Source organism: Phocoena sinus, chromosome 4 (assembly GCF_008692025.1).
Source record: "Phocoena sinus isolate mPhoSin1 chromosome 4, mPhoSin1.pri, whole genome shotgun sequence".
In the NCBI taxonomy this organism is placed as follows: domain Eukaryota; kingdom Metazoa; phylum Chordata; class Mammalia; order Artiodactyla; family Phocoenidae; genus Phocoena; species Phocoena sinus.
In genome coordinates this window covers 23,569,860-23,589,827 of record NC_045766.1, presented here as the reverse complement: position 1 = coordinate 23,589,827, position 19,968 = coordinate 23,569,860, and the positions used below count along the sequence as shown (strand labels likewise).

At 34.2% G+C, this 19,968-nt stretch overlaps 1 protein-coding gene across 1 annotated transcript in view; it reads right to left on the bottom strand.

The window, feature by feature from the left end:
* U2SURP (U2 snRNP associated SURP domain containing) overlaps positions 1–19,968 on the bottom strand; it is a 52,436-nt gene that overhangs the window by 7,202 nt on the left and 25,266 nt on the right. Inside the window, 16 exon segments of the mRNA XM_032630128.1 lie at positions 1,561–1,720; positions 5,865–5,931; positions 6,641–6,736; positions 7,569–7,725; positions 8,800–8,922; positions 9,941–10,028; positions 10,960–11,039; positions 11,455–11,617; positions 12,938–13,101; positions 13,182–13,248; positions 14,544–14,573; positions 14,575–14,646; positions 17,714–17,757; positions 18,701–18,757; positions 18,759–18,913; positions 19,095–19,260. Coding sequence (XP_032486019.1) covers positions 1,561–1,720; positions 5,865–5,931; positions 6,641–6,736; positions 7,569–7,725; positions 8,800–8,922; positions 9,941–10,028; positions 10,960–11,039; positions 11,455–11,617; positions 12,938–13,101; positions 13,182–13,248; positions 14,544–14,573; positions 14,575–14,646; positions 17,714–17,757; positions 18,701–18,757; positions 18,759–18,913; positions 19,095–19,260 — 1,689 coding nt within the window.

Below are 19,968 nucleotides of genomic sequence, written 5' to 3'. Positions count from 1 at the left end.
AAGTAAATTGCGACAGGGTAGCCACTATTGAGAGTAGGATGAACCACCGCTGAGTATCTAACAAAGAGAGAGGCCAGATTCTCAAAGAACATATAAAGTAGGGAAATGTATATATATATAGTGTGTTGCTATGTGCACCTCTGTGTATGCATGTATAGCACAAATCAGTATATACATATACAGTGTAGAACCATCCAAATTAACAAAAGTTGTATCACATGGTTTTCTTTCAAGTCAATAAGAAAACAGAACATTTAGAAACAGTCTGTTTTGGCATTTATAAGAGGGTAATTCAATTATCAAGAAAATACATTTTTTATTGAACTCAATCTTTGTTTCTACTCCAATAGATCCATCAGGTCAGTAAGGCAGAGTTCAGTAAGACTGGGAGAAGTTCTGAGAGTTAAGGGCCATGTGCAGCTTGAAAAAGGTCCACGGGTGAGCACATTCACTGATAACACAACATCTTATTCCCCTACAATTTTATAAAGAAAGTATATGAATATACCTCAGGAAAAATGAATCAACTTACTAACTCTGAAAATCCCTCCTCTCTACTTAAAATTGACATCACACTGATTCTGTGTAAGGTTGAAACAAAACGTTTTCTCTATTAACTTTTTGGCTTGGTGATATCGAGAAAGAGGTGGGCAAGAACTTGTACCGGCCCAGCAGTGAGTAAGTGGAGAAGTGGAAATTAAGGTGGTAGGTATTATAAGTTAGTAAGAGGAAAAGCACTGACAACCAGTAGGCATATAAAATACTGTTAAATGAACGGACAAAGTATTAAAATTCACCCTCACGTACACTTTTGAGATTCTGGACTGCTACTTGACTGCTAATATTTACTGGTAATGTTCCACCACCTTGGGGCAAGAAATAAGGAAGGCTCCCATTATACAACCCTCCCCTCACTGACGTGTCTGAATACCTTTGGTAATTTTAAAAAGGCACTATAATAGAAAAGGGAATGGAGAGAGAGAAGTCTTGAGAGTTTGGATTCCCGCATAAGTTATTCCCCTTCTTATTGTTAAGCCCCAATCAACATCTACTCTCTCCCCATTAATCATGCAGACAGTGAAAATGAGCCTACTACAGTACCATGTATACATAACTTGATCGTGTCAGAAAACATCTCACTTTTTTTGTTACATACTATTTATGCTCAACATGTGATGGATTTCATAATGTGAGATATAATCTATTCATTACATCAATATCTGCAGAGGATCTCCTATGTGCCAGGCACTGGAGATATGATGATGAACAGACAACAGACATGGTCCCTTACTCTTGCAGAAATCACAGCCTAGTGGGGAACACACTAAACAAGCAAGCAAGAAAAAAAAAAAAATACACAAACCACAACACATGTAAAATCGTAACAGAAAGAAGAGATGCTTGAACTAAGAGGCCTGAAGGAAGACAGCTGGTATGAAGGTTTCCAGGCAGAGAGGGAACAGTATGGACCAAGGTATGATGCTAAGAGGAAGCACAGTTTGGTGGGAAAAGTGAAAGAAGGCCAGTGTAGTGCAGTTTAAACTTCAATGCCATACTAACCTCAATTTCGCGGAGTTTAGCTCGTTTTTCCTCACTCATTTCAGAGTACTTAGAGAACTTGGACTCAGTCATTTCTTCTTTGATTGGATTAGAGTACAAATGATGTTCTTCAGATTTGGAACTTTGAGTATCTTCTTCATCTTCACTTTCTTCTTCTTGACTTTGGAAATAAATAAGCAGAATACGTTGTATGTCACGACAGCAAGGAAAAAAATTACATTTTACATTACAGCTTTTTGATCTTTCACTGCCTTAGAGCTTAAATAATGTTAACAAAACCTAAGAGGACAATTCATCACTAAAACATTTTTTACTAAATATCTGATCAAATAACAATTTTATAAAACTCTTATGTTTCCTCCATAGAAAAAATCTGAGCTTCAACATAATCACACTTCTAAAAATTCTGCTTATGTTAATGTTATTTCTGTGGTTTTCATTCTGCCACAAACTTTCCTTGCAACAGTTAAATGAAATGACTAATCAATCAGTGATTTCTGCATACTTCGTAGTTCAGAGTGATTTCATGATGGTTAATGTTTAAAAAGCCAAATGTTTACCCTTCCTTCAGCAGAGCCTGTAAGCTAGAGAATACATAAGTTTGAGTCACAGAGTTTCTTTGCAGCAAGTAAAAGACCGTATCTAATTAACACATAACCCTAAGAACAAAACAGTGTATTAATTTTAAATTTTAGCACACATTAGTATTCATGTCATAGTTGATTATGAAAGTTGTATTGGTTCTATGTCAGATAAAAAGAAAATGATAAACTAAGTGACTACCATAGCTAAGGATACAACAAAGAAAAATTCTCCTGTCCTTCCACAAGCAATCGAGTAGAAACAGACAGGGGAGCAACTATGACAAGCTGCTCATCATTGCCAGGATAGGATTAACAAATGTTCTTCAATGTTCCTGAAGCACAAAGAATGATGGGACTTAAAAAAAAAAAAGTTGTATGCTCTGGGACTGGGCCTTTTGAGTGTAAATGTTGGATCTGGGCAAAACAAGTCTTCCATGTACAAACTCAAAATGTTTATGTATATACAAACAAAATTCCTCATAAACAATACTGTGATATGAACATTACTGGCACAGTCTAGAATATATGCCATTTTCCCTTAATATTTGAACCTGATAAGCCCTTATATATTGGTATTTGAGTACTAACCCTCTACCATGAATAAGAGGAGCTCTTTTAGTATATATTTAAAACTATTCATAATAATATAAAAACAATTATAACCAAATCCTTTCCAAATAAAATTTTAATTATTTTAGAGTCACACACTGAATGAGAAAAATTTAAGCAAGGTAGATAAAAACAGAGTACTAGCTTTTTAACTTCTCATCTAAAGATCCTTTCTAGAATACTAATAAAATACTTTTCACACTTTATACTCTCAGAGCCCCACAAATCATTAGTAGCACATATAGGCACAACTCAATACAATACTCAGGTGATGAAAAAAAGAGGAAAAAGTCAAAACCAACGATTAAAAAACATATTCTTTTCAGAAATAAACTTTTACTTAATATTTCTCATTAATTTGTCAGAAACTTCCTAAATGCAGTTCTTAGCTAATTTTTTATAAGAATGAGAATTTCTTGTTTTATGGTGCAAAATAGTTTTACAAGTGTCTCAGATGTTTTTAGTGGTTAAAGTGTGTGTGTGTGCGTGTGTGTGTGTGTGTGTGTGTAAATACAGATTATTTACTGAAGGATTATTCTGGAAAGAGTTAATCAAAAAAGATGCAACACAGCTAATGAAACTGTGTTATCTATTCAATGGAGATTACTTAACCAATTCCAGCCTGTTATTTACAATTTTTTCAAAAAAATTTTTTTGCAATTTGAAATATTCCTTGATAAACTTCCTTGTACACTTATCTGAATGCTTGCTTTCAACCACAGATGAATACAGAGCAGATAAACATATGGACTAACATGGAATAACAAAACCCATGATACTTGAGTGAAAAACATGGGTCACAGAATAGTATGTACAATATTACATAATTTATGCTTTAAATAGATATGCATGTTTTTATACATACAGAGAAAGAATATAGGTGGCTAGACACTAAACACTAATCATATTATTTAAGACTTTTAAAATGAACTACACTACAATTTGAGAATTTAAAATACACACATACTTTACAGCTGCTATTTAAATTTTGTAAGGCCTGAGTGATCTGTTCTAATTGGCTTTGACTTTAGCTCTTAGTTACCAGTTCTAGGTTCAGATCTCATCACAGCCTCATCTTGCTCTTCTTGTAAAGAACTGGAAATTCAAGACTAAACCCATACAGAATTCATTACAAACGAATTAAATTACTATTGGAACTTTTCTCCAAAGCATTACTTAGTGCTATATATATTTTTTAATCACCCTTCTGCCGCAAAGACAATAATTACTAGTGTCAAAAAGCAGCTCCAGGGCTTCCCTGGTGGCACAGTGGTTGGGAATCCGCCTGCCAATGCAGGGGACACGGGTTCAAGCCCTGGTCCGGGAATATCCCACATGCCGCGGAGCAACTAAGCACGGGAGCCACAGCTACCAAGCCTGTGCTCTAGAGCCCTCAAGCCAGCTACTGAAGCCCACGTGCCTAGAGCCCGTGCTCCACAAGAGAAGCCACCACAATGAGAAGCCCGCGCACCGCAACGAAGAGTAACCCCCACTCACTGCAACTAGAGAAAGCCTGTGCGCAGCAACGAAGACCCAATGCAGCACCCCGACCCGCCCCCGCCCAAAAAAAGCAGCTCCTTGGTAAAAAGGCATTTTGGATTCAGCCACTAGAGAGCAGCAGTGAGGCGCAAGAAAATTTCAAGGACCAGAAAGCAGTAATATGTGAAAAAGTTTTTTTCCCTGCTTTCCAAAAGTTATTTTCATGTTATTATGACTTATTTGGAGCTCCTAGGAAAAATCAAAAACATAAATTATATTTTCAGTGATCCATGCTTCACTGTATGAATGTACAATTACCATCACATTTCAAACATTAACATAAATATCAAATTCAATGCAAAAAAATTAGCACCTTTAGAAACAAAACCGCTTGAACAATATTTGGGTTCTGCAATGGCTTTTCTACCCTTCCTTTCCCTTAAATAATTATTTTATGAATACACATACTCATTTTAAAAAGCAGTGATTCTACAATGGTGAGAGATATTACTAATGATGGGATTGCAGACATAAAAATGAAAACAAACTGGACTGTTTCCAATTCCTGTACTCCTAAACAGCCTCAGAGAGGTACTTCCTTCAGCGAACCACATCTATATTTTGTAAACATGATGTCATAATCATTGCTGACTTGTTCTGATCACACTGTTTCTGGAAAGACATCACCATTGCCAAGTTTTCGTCATCATACCAAACTGTTTCCACAAATGCTGATCAATCATATTGCCTTAAATCTAAATGCTAACACCCACTTATTGAATCCACACAAATGCTCAAATTGTGCTGGGACACAAAGGGACTTTTCCTTTTGTGCACTCTTCCATATGAAAACAATAAAAGAAGATTTTTTTAAAAACCCAAAAACCAGAAACCTCTGCTTTGATGCCATCTCTTTCCCTATTAAAAAAAATTAACTTTTTTTGCAATGATTTTTAAAGGTGTCAAGTGCTATCTTAAAAAAAAAAAAAAAAACTACCAGCATAAACTTCCAGGAGAATTTGGGAGCAGGAATTCCTATAATCACATTCAGTGTTAAACTCAAAATCAACCGGGGGTAATTACCAAAGAGCAAAACTGAAACTATAATTTCTCCATAAAATAAAGGTAAAATGGTTTTTTTCTTTTAGTTATTCTTAGTTCTTCTGAGGCGTTAACATTTAAATAACGTAACGGTCATAATGCATTATTTTTCTTAGCAATGCACAATTCCCCCCAAAAAGGAGCATAACCTTCCCATTCACATTTTAAAAAACACTTTTAGAAAAAAAAAAAAAAAAAAAAACAAACACTTTTTGTGGAGCCAAAACAATACTTGATGACAAAGATTTAAAATAAATGCAGTTGACCGTTTAGTAACTACAAAGTAAGAATGTATAACCTAGCATAGGAAAACAAACTCAAAAGCAAAGTGAAACCAGATGCGTCAAAACCAGAAAGCAAAAGCTCTTTATTCACTGGAAAAACAATGAAGAACTAAAAATGATCCTCTTAAAACAAGTTTTTTTAAGAGTTAAGTTTTCCTCTTCACTATTATTTCAAGCATACCTCTTAATGAAAAAGGGAGTGTATATGCAATAAGAAACTGAGTATATTCGAAACTTAGATTCTTACTTTTGATTTTCTTCTTCTTCTGATTCTTCATGCTGGTCAAATAACTCCCATTTAGAAGTTGTTACAGCTGAATGGAAGGAAAAAAAGGATGTAATTCCATAAGGTAAATCAGCATTTTTGCAGCAGCACAGTAGAAGCCCAGCTTTAGAACTGAAAGTTTATATTACAGAAGTTATCTACATTTATCTTTTCTTTGAATAGCCATTTCTATGTACTAAATGTATTTCTTTCCTCACACCTACACTATAATTTTATTCAAATTCATGAGGTGACAACTAATGTTGTCATCCTTATTTCTATGCTAGATGGTAAGATTTATTTCATTAGAACCTACAAATACTAAATTAACAATTACAGATTATAAGTGCTAGGATACATGTCCAAGCAAGTATGAAAGGCAGGTCTAAACTGCATCTAAGAAGTCAAGCATTATAAGAGAGACAAAGCTTTGTTTTTTCTGAAACTGACCTCTAAGTAAATTTCCAAATAGGTACAGCTTCCCATCTACATTTTCTACTGAAATGGCTTAACCTAAAAGGTTTTTAGTGATTTCTCTGATTACTCTTGAAGCATCCAAACTGAAGGATCTAAGAAAATTTAAACAGCAACCACAATGAAAACTTAGCCACTAGACATAAAATATGACAACACTGGGTCTTAAGGTTGAAACATGTTATAAAATACAAAAGGAAAATGTACACACACACAACAATGATGTGGTAAAATTTTAAGTACTCAAGTTTTTAAAGCTTTGTATTTATTGTATTTTTACTTACCCTGTGCTTCCAATTCGGATTCATCTACAGCTTCCCATTTTGATGGGGCAACCTTAAATATAGGCTCATTCTTTTTTGAGTCTTCAGTCGCATCCACTATTGAAGAAAGATGAGCCATTAATTCTGACTACTAGAGGATGACTTAAGGAGCTCATGAGTATTCACTTATTATTAAAAAGTAAAATTAAATAAGGTCACACGTGGACTAATAATGCTAGTGTCAAGAACGAGGATTATGACTAATCCAACTCTCTGCACCTGAGGTCCAATTTTTAAATATAAGTATAAATATAATTTATACATATGCATGTGTGTGTGTGTGTATATATATATATATATATATATACACACACATACACACATACTCAGAACACAGAGGTAGTTATTGCAAGCAAATGGAGAAGCTGAGGAAGTAAAAGAAACTTTAGTACCTTTATCTAATTATTGTTTAAACTGCAGAATTCATATATTATTCAATATTTTAACATATAATCCAAATGTACTAAAGATTATGTATACTTCCTATTTCCAAAAATGATTTCAGGCAAATAGGAAAACTGAATCTATAAGTTAGGAAAACTAATAATAAAAATAGAACTGATAAAACCAAGCACCTGGGATTATGCATACAATTGAACACAAGATTTTGCCTATAGTTTCCTAACAAGACAGGAAAAACCTGCTAATATTTTAAGAGGCTGACTGTCCCAACAAATAAATGTGACCAGAAAGGAAACCTTTTTCTTGGCACAAATGTATTACTGGGTTGTTCAATTCTGAAAAGTCAGAAATAAAAGACAGAAAAAAGTTAATGACTGACAACCTTACTGAGAAATTAACCTTTTTCCATACCAGCATGTGTGGAAATTAAAGAGGCTTGGAATCAAACTTATTAGCTAGATTTAATGAGTTTGAAATTTGAACTTACAAGGCACTCCATCAAGATCATCATCAAGGCTCTTTATAGGGACTCCATCAAGGTCATCAATGGGAGTAGCATCAATAGGAATTCCATCCACATCTTCTAGAGGTGCACCATCAAGCTCTTCCTCAATGGGGGCACCATCAAGGTCATCTGGTACATCCTATAAAAACACATACTACTGTAACATTTTCTTTTGCTTGCTAAAGTCATATTGCTAAAAGATTAACTTGCAATCCAGTATAAACCAACCAACGTTCCCAGGTACAATGTGAGGATATAATAAGAATATATTTTTATCATCCAGCTGACAAAGATGCATTCATCTGTGCAATATTTATCAAATAGTTACCAAGTACTTAATTATGCCAGGTAACCATGTGAGGCACTGAGGATACAATGATGAGCAAAAATGAGCCTTGGTGCCCTAGTCCCTCCTGTCATAGAGCTTAGTACAATTAGGGTGTGGGGGGGACAGGGAGGCAGAGAAGGAGCCAGGCAATCAGATAATCACAACAATACACGATGACTGCTATAACAAAGAGGTGCACTGTGTTATTAGAATGTGTAATAAGTAGGTTCCACCTAAAGAGGTCTGAGAAGGCTCAATGAATTTATGCTCAAACTGAGATCCGAAGTGTCTCAGATAAAGAAGAGATGTTCCAGAAAGAGGAAAGAACATGTATGTACAAAGGTCTATGGTAGGAGAAAACATATTTAAGAAACTGAAACAAGGACCATGTGGTTGGAGCAGTAAAAGTGAAAATATGATAGCTGGATTAGGATGGTAGAAATGAAGATGATGGATTTAGGAACTATTGAGGAGGTTAAAAAAACAAAAACACAGAATGGTGATGAATACAATCTGCTACCACTGTGGTGCATCTTTTCAGGTATATGTTTACTTACACAGCTATCTTTAGTTTAACAAAACGAAATCATGCTATATACATTACTCTATTACTTGGTTTTGTTCTACCAATATACTATAAATCCTTTCATGTCATCAAATAAAAAAAGTCACCAATTTTCACATAATAAGGACACAAAACAGAGAATTCCTGTTACATATAATTTCAAGTCCTGGGCTCCAGCAATCCCAGCAACAAAAATCACTGTTTAGTGGTAAGCAGTAGGCATTTTCCACAAAGAAATGTTACATCTGTAACATATCATACCTCCACAGCATTCCAGAAATAAATTTTAAGATAATCGGACAAATACACTGAATACCTACCTCTGTCTCCTTTTCTTCAATAATATTTACAAGTCCTAAGAAAATATTTTGTAGTTTGATCAAAAATGGTTCTGGATAAATTGCCCAATCTTCCCATGCTCTAAAGCAGGTCATTACCCGTTGCTAACAGGAAAAAGACAATGAATTATCATTTAGGGCAATAACTATCCAATGTCATCTCATGATAATGACCATCACAATTTGCTAAATTTTCCTTTAAACCAATATTCTTTTTAAAGTTTAAGGGAAATATCTATTCATCATTACAATATTTTTTTAAAAAATCAATATTACCTCCCCATTAAAAGAGGAAATAAACTAAGAATAAATGTAATAAAAAAATAAACAGTAACTGTTTGCTCTCAGTCACCTAAGATCAAGGTCCCATACCACTGGTGGTACACATGAGGCCACATTCTGGGAAACACTAGCTTAGAAACTTATGAAAGCTGGATATCAAGGTAGCCCACATTTTGATCTGAATTTCTTTATGGTCCAATGAAGTACTTCTTGATTCTGGCTAACACTTCTCCCTGTCCCCTCCTTAAACTTTTCTATAATCTCTGTCCTATGGTCAAAATTTGAGGTCAAAAAAAATTTTGATGGAGTTGTTTGTCTGAATCCCCTAAATGGTAGGGTCACTGGGCATCTTCCCAAGCTAAAAATTTCCTTAATGAGTATTCTTCCCATGAAAGTGTATCTATTTTTTCAACTATAAGTAAGGTATTCTGTTTGGCTTTTCTTAACATTGGTCTACAGCTTGAGAGTTAATAAAAAATTAACAACTGAATATACTTTCAACATGAATAACTATATTCCTAATCCAGCCAAATAATATATACCACTACAAAACAAGTGATCTTCTGAGTGTTTTCTGTGAAAAGACCAATATTTAAAATGTTTAAATAAAACCCTTAAAACTAAAACAGACACCCAACAAAACACTAGACATATTTTAAAATTTCAGACTTTTTTTGACACTGAAGGTAAAATGGCAGTAAATTTTAAAACAATAATTTCTGAAACATCTAAGTTATGTCTTACACTTACTTAACATACTCTTTTAGCCCTCCAATGTGCTTCCCGGCACCTACTTCCCATTTAAAACACTAGGGCAAAAATACCCAAACAATAAACGTACCTTAAAGTTTTCAGACTGTAAATGGCCTTGAATTGTACGATAGGTAGCATTGAGGTCTGAAAATATCTGACACAACTTTGTTTCAAAACTGAAATTCAAATAATATGTTTTTTACAATAGAATGTGTTTAAAAATCCTTATCTACTTCAACATGCTAGCCAATGAAAACCACTCTGGACTTTTAATTTTATAAATAAATTAATCAAGTAAATCTTTAAAAATAAGAATTAGGTGTTTAAACTCTAAAACTTTAACTCCTATTATTCTGAATTTTTCTTCTGCAAAATCGCACGAAGAGCCTTAAGAACTAGTTCCCTTAATTAACAAGGAACTTTTACATCTAGGATACCTTGAGCCATCTAGTCCAACCTCTTTGTTTTATAAAATAGGAAATAGAAAAGGTAAGTGACCTGTCCAAGGCAAAAGAAGGAATAGCAGAGCTAAGATTAGGGCCCAAACCTCCAAATTTCCCTTCAGAGCCAGTTCCTAAAGAAAAGCTTCCCTAATTCATAAAATAAACACCAAAAAGGAATTGTGGGGAACTGAGGAAGAGTTATATATCAATATAGAGCAACATAATTTCCTATTGCCTAGGAAAACATTAACAATGAAATACAACCAATACAATGATGATCAGAGAACACTGATTCTATGAATAGTTAATGCTCCTTTGTTTTCTTCCTTTGTTGGCCACTATTTCTAGTGTTTCAGCTTATTTATTACACAAGTGGCTAAATACACAATAGGAATAAAGTGATTTTTTAACTCTTCCTATTTGTTCTTTTATTAATAGTTAATCAAGAAACTGATAGAAAAACTTTCAAAAGATTATAATAATTTACCTTAAAGTGGTTTACTTCAATGAATACAATCCAATTTTTAGAATATTAAACAAACTGAAGAAATTCAAATTATTTCTTATTATTGAGGGTATTAATTAACAAAACTATCCTCTTTTCTGAGCTCCTTACCCTTAAATATTTTAGTTCAGGCATATCAACTTACATCACTATACTTACAATTTTCTATAATAGGAAGCATTGGCAACTTTGGCTGAAGAGTTGTACAAAACATCAGAAACCAAATATAATCTGGCAATCTAGAATACCAAAAGATAGCATAAAATGGATTAAAAATAAAAACCAACAGCAAAAAACGTTACTGAAAGTATTTCCATATTGAAATTTTTTGAATCAACAGCATAAGGCCAATGTTTAGCCATAATTTAATAATCCTAACTAATGAGAAGGGTTTTAAGAAATTCAGTATCACCACAACCATGACTTGGGCAGGGATAGAAGTTGTAACTCATTTACATTTCAATCTGTTGATAATTTGTGTGTTAATAACTAAGATAAGTTTCCCAAGCAGAAGGAAAATGAAACTCCACGAGAAAGATTTCTTCAGTCAACTTCTTCATTCAAAAAGGAAACCAATTTCAATTCAAATAGAAGTCAACTATTACCTCTCCTTTACTTAACTGAATGTTCCATTAGGAGTAAGTATTCCCATACCTTTTTGGGGAGGGGTGTCTTTAAGATGGACAATGACTCGGTAATGCAATCCACTATTTCTTCAGCAGCTTCAGCATTATTAAGACAGAAAACCATTGCATCTCCAATATCATTTTTCCTTGGAGTTAACCCCCGCAGAATTTCTTCTAATTTGTCCCTCTGTCTGAATACGAATTTTTTAATTTATAAGTATTTATAAATACAAATTTCAAATGCCATTATACTTTCTGCTCGCAAGTTAATTTCTTTAAAACCCACTCAGATAAAACTCTGAAGACTAAATTGTGTTAAGTCTGATTTGTGTTACGTATTCCAAATGTTACCTTTTTTTAAAGAATTTATATGGGGAAGAAAACTATCCCAGGAACTAATAAATTATTTTAGTGACTTTTAGTTTACAAATTAAGTAAATTTAAAATTATAGGCATTTTTTCAAGAGTCTTCGCGAATGTCCCACTCCTATTATCCTATTACACTGAAGAACCTTCATGGTCTTCACCCTCCTTTGAAGGAAGTTTGTTACTTTAGCACTTCTGCATAGGATTAGGACAGGATACAAAGCAAGGGTTGACAAACTTTCTCTGTAAAGGATCACAGAGTGAATATTTTAGGCTTTGAAAGTCAGTCTCTGTCACAGTTACTCAGCTTTGCTGCTATAACACCAAAGCAACCACAGAGTACATGTAAAAGGATGGCTATGGCCATGTTCAAATATAAATTTTTTTACAAAAATAGGAGGTAGCCAGATTTAGCCTATGGGCTGAGTATGCAGATCCCTGGGCAAAAGTAATGATGAACATACAGCTTCAGAAGCAAATATACTCTCAAATGCTATAGTTCTCTATCAGCAATGCTCTCCCAAACAATGCATCAATGCAACTAGCATTAAGATTTATTGACAGTGAAGTATATAATCCTATAAGCTAAAAATTATTTTGGCCTTTTTTACCCCTTCAGGTATACAGAATTTCCTCTAAACATTTCAACAGTTAAATTTGTTTTTGCTTCTTAAACCAGGCTAACTGCCCTGAAGCAGTGCTGACTGAGCACTGATAATAACATGTTTCCATGGTGGCCGCACACGGCACTTCATGGAGCAGCTTTGCAGTCACCCATTTGACTTCACTAAGCCATAAAATAACTTTACCTCTACGTTGCATTCAAAGAGGCAAGAGTTCTAAGGGCCATGAAATAATTTCTATAAGAATATAAAGTATTCCACTGCTGGAGTACCATCACTTAAGAGATCATCAATAATTTTTATCAGTAGGAAGAGGTCAGGTTGAGTAGGACACACACTTATAATACCTGCCAAGATTTTTTAAATTACAATGCATATGTTAAGAGATGTTACTATTTTAAACAATCACAAATTTTAAAAACCATTTTATTTTAGGGTTAACACATCTTATTAAGACCATTAATTAAAGTGACCGTTAAAGCAACTTTTCTGAATATAAAACAAGAAAGGTAAAAATCTTACTCTTCCTTAAGTGCTCCCTTTTTACTAGGCTCCTCTACAAAAGCTTCTGTTTCCTGCTCTTCTGACATCCCATGCAGATATGGATTTAATGGTGGTGGCCTCCAAAAAGATCCGTTTTTGAACATACGAAAATCTTCCGTCCGCCACTTAGTCGGAGAATCTCCCTAGTTAAGTGTCCAGAATGTTATTAGAAAGATCTAATACCTCAGAGTCAAAATTAAACAAAGTAGTTGATTATACTTGCCTGCAGAATAGAATAAAGCTTCCACCTATAGTAAACATGGGCTGGTGTCTGGTTTTCAAATAAGAATCTAAAACAAACAAAAACAAAAATTAAACATTGGATTCTTTAATGGAGAACTGTCTTCAAGTAAATATGAACAAATGAGAAATATTATTTGTCTATTTACTTCTAAATAAAACCAAAAGCAAAGATCCCTGAAGAGAAATCCTCACCCACTGCTATCTATCCCCTTCCTCACCCCAACCCCAGACTGCCTTTGTGACTGACACTAATACTCAGAAGGTATGTATGCATCTTGCTGAGTCCTACAATCAGTTTTATTGAACCCTATGTGTCAGGTACTGTGTCTGGCAATGGAGAGATCTTCCCAAAATATAATTTCAAAAGCAGTGGGTTTTTTTTTTTTTTGCGGTACGCGGGCCTCTCACTGTTGGGGCCTCTCCCCTTGTGGAGCACAGGCTCCAGACGCACAGGCTCAGCGGCCATGGCTCACGGGCCCAGCCGCTCCGCGGCATGCGGGATCTTCCCAGACCGGGGCACGAAACCCGTGTCCCCTGCATCGGCAGGCGGATTCTCAACCACTGCGCCACCAGGGAACGCCCAAAAGCAGTGGTTTTTAAATGACATTAAGTAAATTGCAAATGAAGTGTTAGATATAACTATTCAGAAGATAAGCAGTTTCTTATAAACCTCATTTATTCTACCGTATTTTGCTTATGAAAGACTCTTTCATTGAAAAACACCAATGAAAATATTTTCCCTCCTAAAGAATGCTAAAGACAAAGCTATTTAATTAATCAAACCATGGAAATCACTGGAAAATTGACCCAGGCACATTCTAGTCTAATTATTAAAACTGCCTTCTCACCCCATTACGAAAATAACCTCATACTTTAGGACTTTTTTCTTTGAGTATTTTTAATTTTAAAGTATTTTTTAAAAAATGCACATCTGAGGATACACAAAACGTGGTATATACATGCAATGGAATATTATTCAGCCTTAAAAGGTAAGGAAATTCTGACACATGCTATATACCAAGGATGAACCTTGAAGACATTAAGCTAAGTGAAATAAGCCAGTCTCAAAAGCACAAATAAGGTATGACTCCACTTAGATGAGGTACCTAGGGTAATCAAATTCACAGAAAGTAGAATGGTGGTTGCCAGGGGCTGAGGGACCAAGGAATGGGGAGTTATTGTTTAAGGGGTACAGAGTTTCAGTTACGGAAAATGTGAAAAGTTATGGTGATGGCTGCACAACAAACATGAATGTACTTAACGCCACTGAAACTATACATATATAAATGGTCAGTTGTATGTTACATGTAAATGTTATTACCACAATAAAAAAAATGCACACCTGAACATAGGATTGTTGATCTCTCTGTCATATCATAGCTTCAAACATTGGCCCTTCACGTACAACAAACTCTATCATTCGATGTATCAGGGCGAGCAAATTCCTACAACAACAACACAGTTAAAGAAAATGGATTCAGACCTACCACTAAATAAAACTACACTTGACCTAAGTTACTATAATTGTGCAGAAAAAGATTATTCTGCTGACTAATACAGAATTTTATACCAAGAAAGTAACCTGGAGCATAGTTAATACCTTGTGCATTAAGAGGGAGTGGGGCAATGGGGATAAGGGAGTGGGAGGGGAAGGGAAGGGAGGGTGGGAAACCACAACACAGCTTCACAGAAATAAAGATTTCAATTTCTAAATACCCACTTAATTTTACTTTCCAAATGCAAAACATTAAATTATGAATCACAACTAACTGGAAAGCTGCAAATATATAAAATCAGTAACTTAAAGCTTACATGTTATCATAACCATCTAAAAACTTACACACTATCTCAGTTTTAAAAGAAAACATTCCTAAACCAAGCACTTTTGTAGTGATATTGAAAGGTTATATACATGACTATAATTTATAAAAATGCACAACTATTAACAAGTTTAAGGTCTGAGTTAATAATAATAAAAAAAAATCCATCCAACTCCTGTGCTTTTCTGGTACACATATAGCAGATGGAGTTTTTATTGAATCTGACCTTTAATGAGGCAACATCCCTTTGGACCACACTTCAAACTAGTTCACATAGTTCATGACATGTATAATTCTGCCTGTGTGTTCTGAATCAATAAAGCAATTATATTGCCAAAGCCTTAAATGAATGGAGTCCTGTTTCCAAAATATTCTGAAATAAGGGACATTGGTGATATGCCCTTCCCATTTTTCATAACAATTACTTCCCAATATTTAAGCCAAAAATAAACATATGTAACTTTTTAGTCGTCATTTTGTTGACTGGGCTTATACAAAGTCTTTATTTTTAAAATCTGATACCTTATTAGGCTCCAAACACAATTTTAGACATTGACTACAGTGTCAGGCAAAAATGATTCAGCTTATGATAGCTACTTCTGATTTCTCATTTCACCAGTCTCCACCATATAGAGTTGGCAAATAACAAATGGGAAAAGCAAAAGGATATTGGCTCTTGGTACAAGGCACACACTAAATTACACCTTTAGCATTCCCAGCTCAAATTAAGTTCATATAACTGCTAGAATATAAATAAATATATAGTTATAGAAAAAGACATTTTTTTGCTCTATAAAGCCCTGCTTCAGAGTACATGAACAGTAAAATAATTTATCTCATGCTGATTATAATTATTTTCTCAGTTTTCAAACAAACCTACTTAAGTGGACACTAAAATCTCTACATAGTGAAAAAATGAATTTTTTTGACCTAAAAGAGGTCAAAGAAAAATATGAAGGTTTAATAAATCTTTAACAGAGGAAACTATATATTAAAAATTATTAATTCAACCTCAAACTGTTAAAGCAAAAACCCAAAAGTATCAATTTTTAAATCTAAAAATTCTTTCACAGAAGTACTAATTGGTCTGCAAATATGCAGGTCTTGATATCCAAATGAGAATGTATTCTCAAACATCCATGTGTTAATGACATTGTTTTAAACGAAGGAGATATGGTATTGATTCAGTCCCAAAACTCCCACTGTTATATGTCAAATTAAAGGGAAATTTTATGTATCATAATATATAAAATCAATGACTAGGTGGACAAATACTACACATCCAGAAACTTGTATGAATTAAGTCAAAAGCAACTTGACTTGCATATTAAAGATAGATGAAAAATGATTTAGCAAGTTTAAAACAAAGATTCATTGTAATGGTGAGTCAAGACTTTACAGCAAAATGTACACTCAAAATTGTGTTTAGAAATAAGCTGAGCCACATGTAAAGCTAATACTGGATATATGCTTTTTAAGTGACGCCAATATACTACTTTCCTGTGAGTGCTTTACCAGTGGAAAAAAAAAAAAACCCACTATAGTTTTTAAACAGGCTTGTAACTGATATATCTATTTTTAGAAAATTTAAAGTTTAAAAGAAGTTTTAATATGTTCATGATTATTTAAAATCAAAATCTGACAATTAACTTTAATTCAAGATTCTTAAGAACTGTAATCACTCTTTTTTCCTTAAGGATTATGTGCTTATTTTTAAAAAGGTGACTTTTCTATCAGAATGAAACAGTGTAGTACAAAAAGATGATATAATTTAAAGTGCATTATTTTATTTTAAAATGGTAATTATCTTATTCTGGGCAACAACAACAAAAATTGTCTCTCAGTTATAATAAAACACATTTATTGGAGTCGATCGTACCAATGTCTGGTCAAAAACTGTATACTTTTCCCAATCCATCCCATGATGTTTTTCCTGGTCCCCCGCTGCCGCAGACAGTTCAGCTGGTGTTGCTCACCAAGGCCAATGTCAAAGAGAATTTGGTATTCTTTTGTGTTATTATTCAACCAGTGTTGTGTTCCTGTGTTTGGGAAAAGGCTTAGCTTGACTGAGCAAGAGCATACCTACAGCATGAACTTCTTCCGTTTAAACATTATGTTGAAAAAAGAAAAAAAGGAGAAAGGAAAATAAAAGAATTCCAAACACCTTTGTTATCATGAAAAAAGTTTTCTAGTTATGGTCAGTGTTCATGAGAATAATAGAAATTCCTTCTTTAAATCATTTAGGAAAAATAAAGGTATGCTTTCAGTAAGGAAAACTCAAACTAAGGTTGCATATTAAACACAGACAATTCAGAAACCAAGGAAAAAAATAACAGATTGGGTCAAAATGTAACATTATCTAAAATTTAAGATAAATTTAAAACACCTATTTTCCCATCCCAATAGTCTAATGTTATTAGACTAACAACTCCAGATTAAATCTATTAAACACATTCTAACTACTAAAGCTACAAAATACCCTACATTGGTAACAATAAAACAAAAAAGATAATGACATAAAATTGCAAAGTATACTAAAGTTAGTTAAATTTCACATATCCCCCCCAAAAAGCACTGGGAAGGAACCATTGCTCAGTCAAGATACTACCTTTTCCTCAACACCATTTTTTTTTTAATTCAGAAGGGGATATTGTCTATATTTAGATCAGTAATAATAAAGAAAAACATGTACCTTTCTGTTGGGATAACCACTTTGACTATGGCTTGCGACAGAGTCTGTATATGAAGTCACATCAGATAATAAACATAGAATATGTGAGTATTGTTAACAAGTAACAAGCAAAAATATACATATGCATTGAAAATACTACACATCTAATCACAAGTTTTGCAGGCAATCACTGCATTTGAAGTAATTATACACTAAGCAATTACATAAATGCAAATGGATGTGTTCAGTGAACAGTAAACGTTCACCAAATGCAAAGAATCAGAACATTCCTGCCAGAATGCACATCAATGCACTGAAATAGGTACTACACTGAGAATTATCAGATAAAGATTTTAATTTGTGAAATCATTAACTGTTTGCCTCTGACCATACAGTTTGCTACTTTGTTCCCAAGCCTTTAAAACCAGCCCTGTCATTTTAAGTGTAATTAATTCATAATAGAACCAACAAATTCTTATAACTTGAAATTAAGTTGGTTTTATGTTTAATAAAAAGAAAATACTCACCCTTTGCTTTTACTAGAGTAGCTAACTTTTTAAAAACCATATATGCTCTCAAATATTCTAATACCTTAGATCTTGAAAACGAAGTTATTAGCTAGCTGCCATCCAAACAATTTAACTATTTAGGAGTCTTTCTAAAACTGAAAAGGCACTTAACCAAATACAAAGTATCACTTTCTCAAAACAAAGTAAATTTAGATACTACACTTAAGCAAACCTGGATACAACAGTGGACAAAGGAAAAAAAAAAAACTTAATAAGTGGTCAAAAAAGGAATGATAGCCACAAATAAAAATATGACCTAGCATCCCAATACAGGGTTTCCATGGGCTAAGGCAGGGAACACATCTAAGTTATTTCATTTTCTTTAAGAGTTGCCAAACAGAATTACACACACACTTTCTATAAATTGTTGAAAAGAAATACTACCACAGATTTAGTATTTACAAATTAGATGCGGCCCTATATACATTTTTTAAATTACCTTCTCAAAATCCTCCTTGTTTTTAGGTGGTGGTAACATGGGAGCATTGGGGTTTTTTTAATCGCTCTCTAGGCTGCGCATTAAAAGGCAGTCCTGACGGAGGTGGGGGAAGCGTATGTTCCATCATGGAAGGCGGAATGTATATTGGATGTGGAGGAATAGGCACAGCTTTACCCCAACCTAACTTCATTTCAAAAGACATAATCATCTTTCCTAAAAGAAAGAAAAGAAAAGTCACCCTGGTAACTCTCAGAAGAAAATAAGGGCTCTCTGGTGATTTAAATTAATTTTCATGTTTAACCTTTACCTTTCTGGTCCATTTTTCCCCCCGAGTTTTTATAAATACTTCTCAAAACCAAAGCAATATCTGAGTTCTACAGATGGGCTTCCTTACCATTTAAGTTTTTTAAAGCTCTTTCAGCATCTCTTCTATTCATAAAGGCCACAAAGCCACAATTTCTCTCTCTTGCCCTTTCTTCATCAGTTCTGGGCCACATAATTTTCACGCTGGCCAGGGGCCCAAATCTTCCAAACTCCTGGCACAACATTTCTTCATTCATCTATTAAAAGGCATAAGATATTTTTGGTAAGCAAAGAGGAAAGAAGAAAGAACTCTATGCAGCACAGAGCAGTTTTTGCAAAATGAGAAGAGACTTATCAATGCTACAGCTTTCCATTCAAGTACTGGGACCTCTACAAGGGTAAAATCCTGCCTTCATGGGGCACTCACAAATCTTTTCACACCAGAAACATTCTGTTTTACGTAAGTGGCCGGGTGAAGAGGCTGGGTGGCTGGAGAAATCAAAAGCACACCTTTACCTTCACTCTTCTTCCTTCTGGGATCCTGCACCTAAAATACGCTTTCTACAGCAATGGTTTGTTCAGCATTTAGCAACCTTTTTCAGGCAGCAATGACTACCACACTTAAGTCAAGGAGGAAATATTTGTTGGCAATGAAAGAAATAAAGGATCTGGTCACTTTTTCTTTTTCCAGCACCCAGCTGCCAGTGTAACCAAGAACAGAGAAAACAAAAAAGGGTAAGTAAGTATGCAATGAGGTCCAAAATATATATTATTATTTAAAAGATCTTATTATGCAGAGCAGCCACTACATTCCCCATAACAATTAAGAATGAAGCAGGGGAAAGAATTAAAATATAAAAGACAAAGCAGAAATATTAGTTTGCTATTATTAAGATGAAAAAAGAAAAAAATCCATAAGGAAGTAGGCTATGCATCAGAAAGGGACAGTCTCAAAAGAATATTGT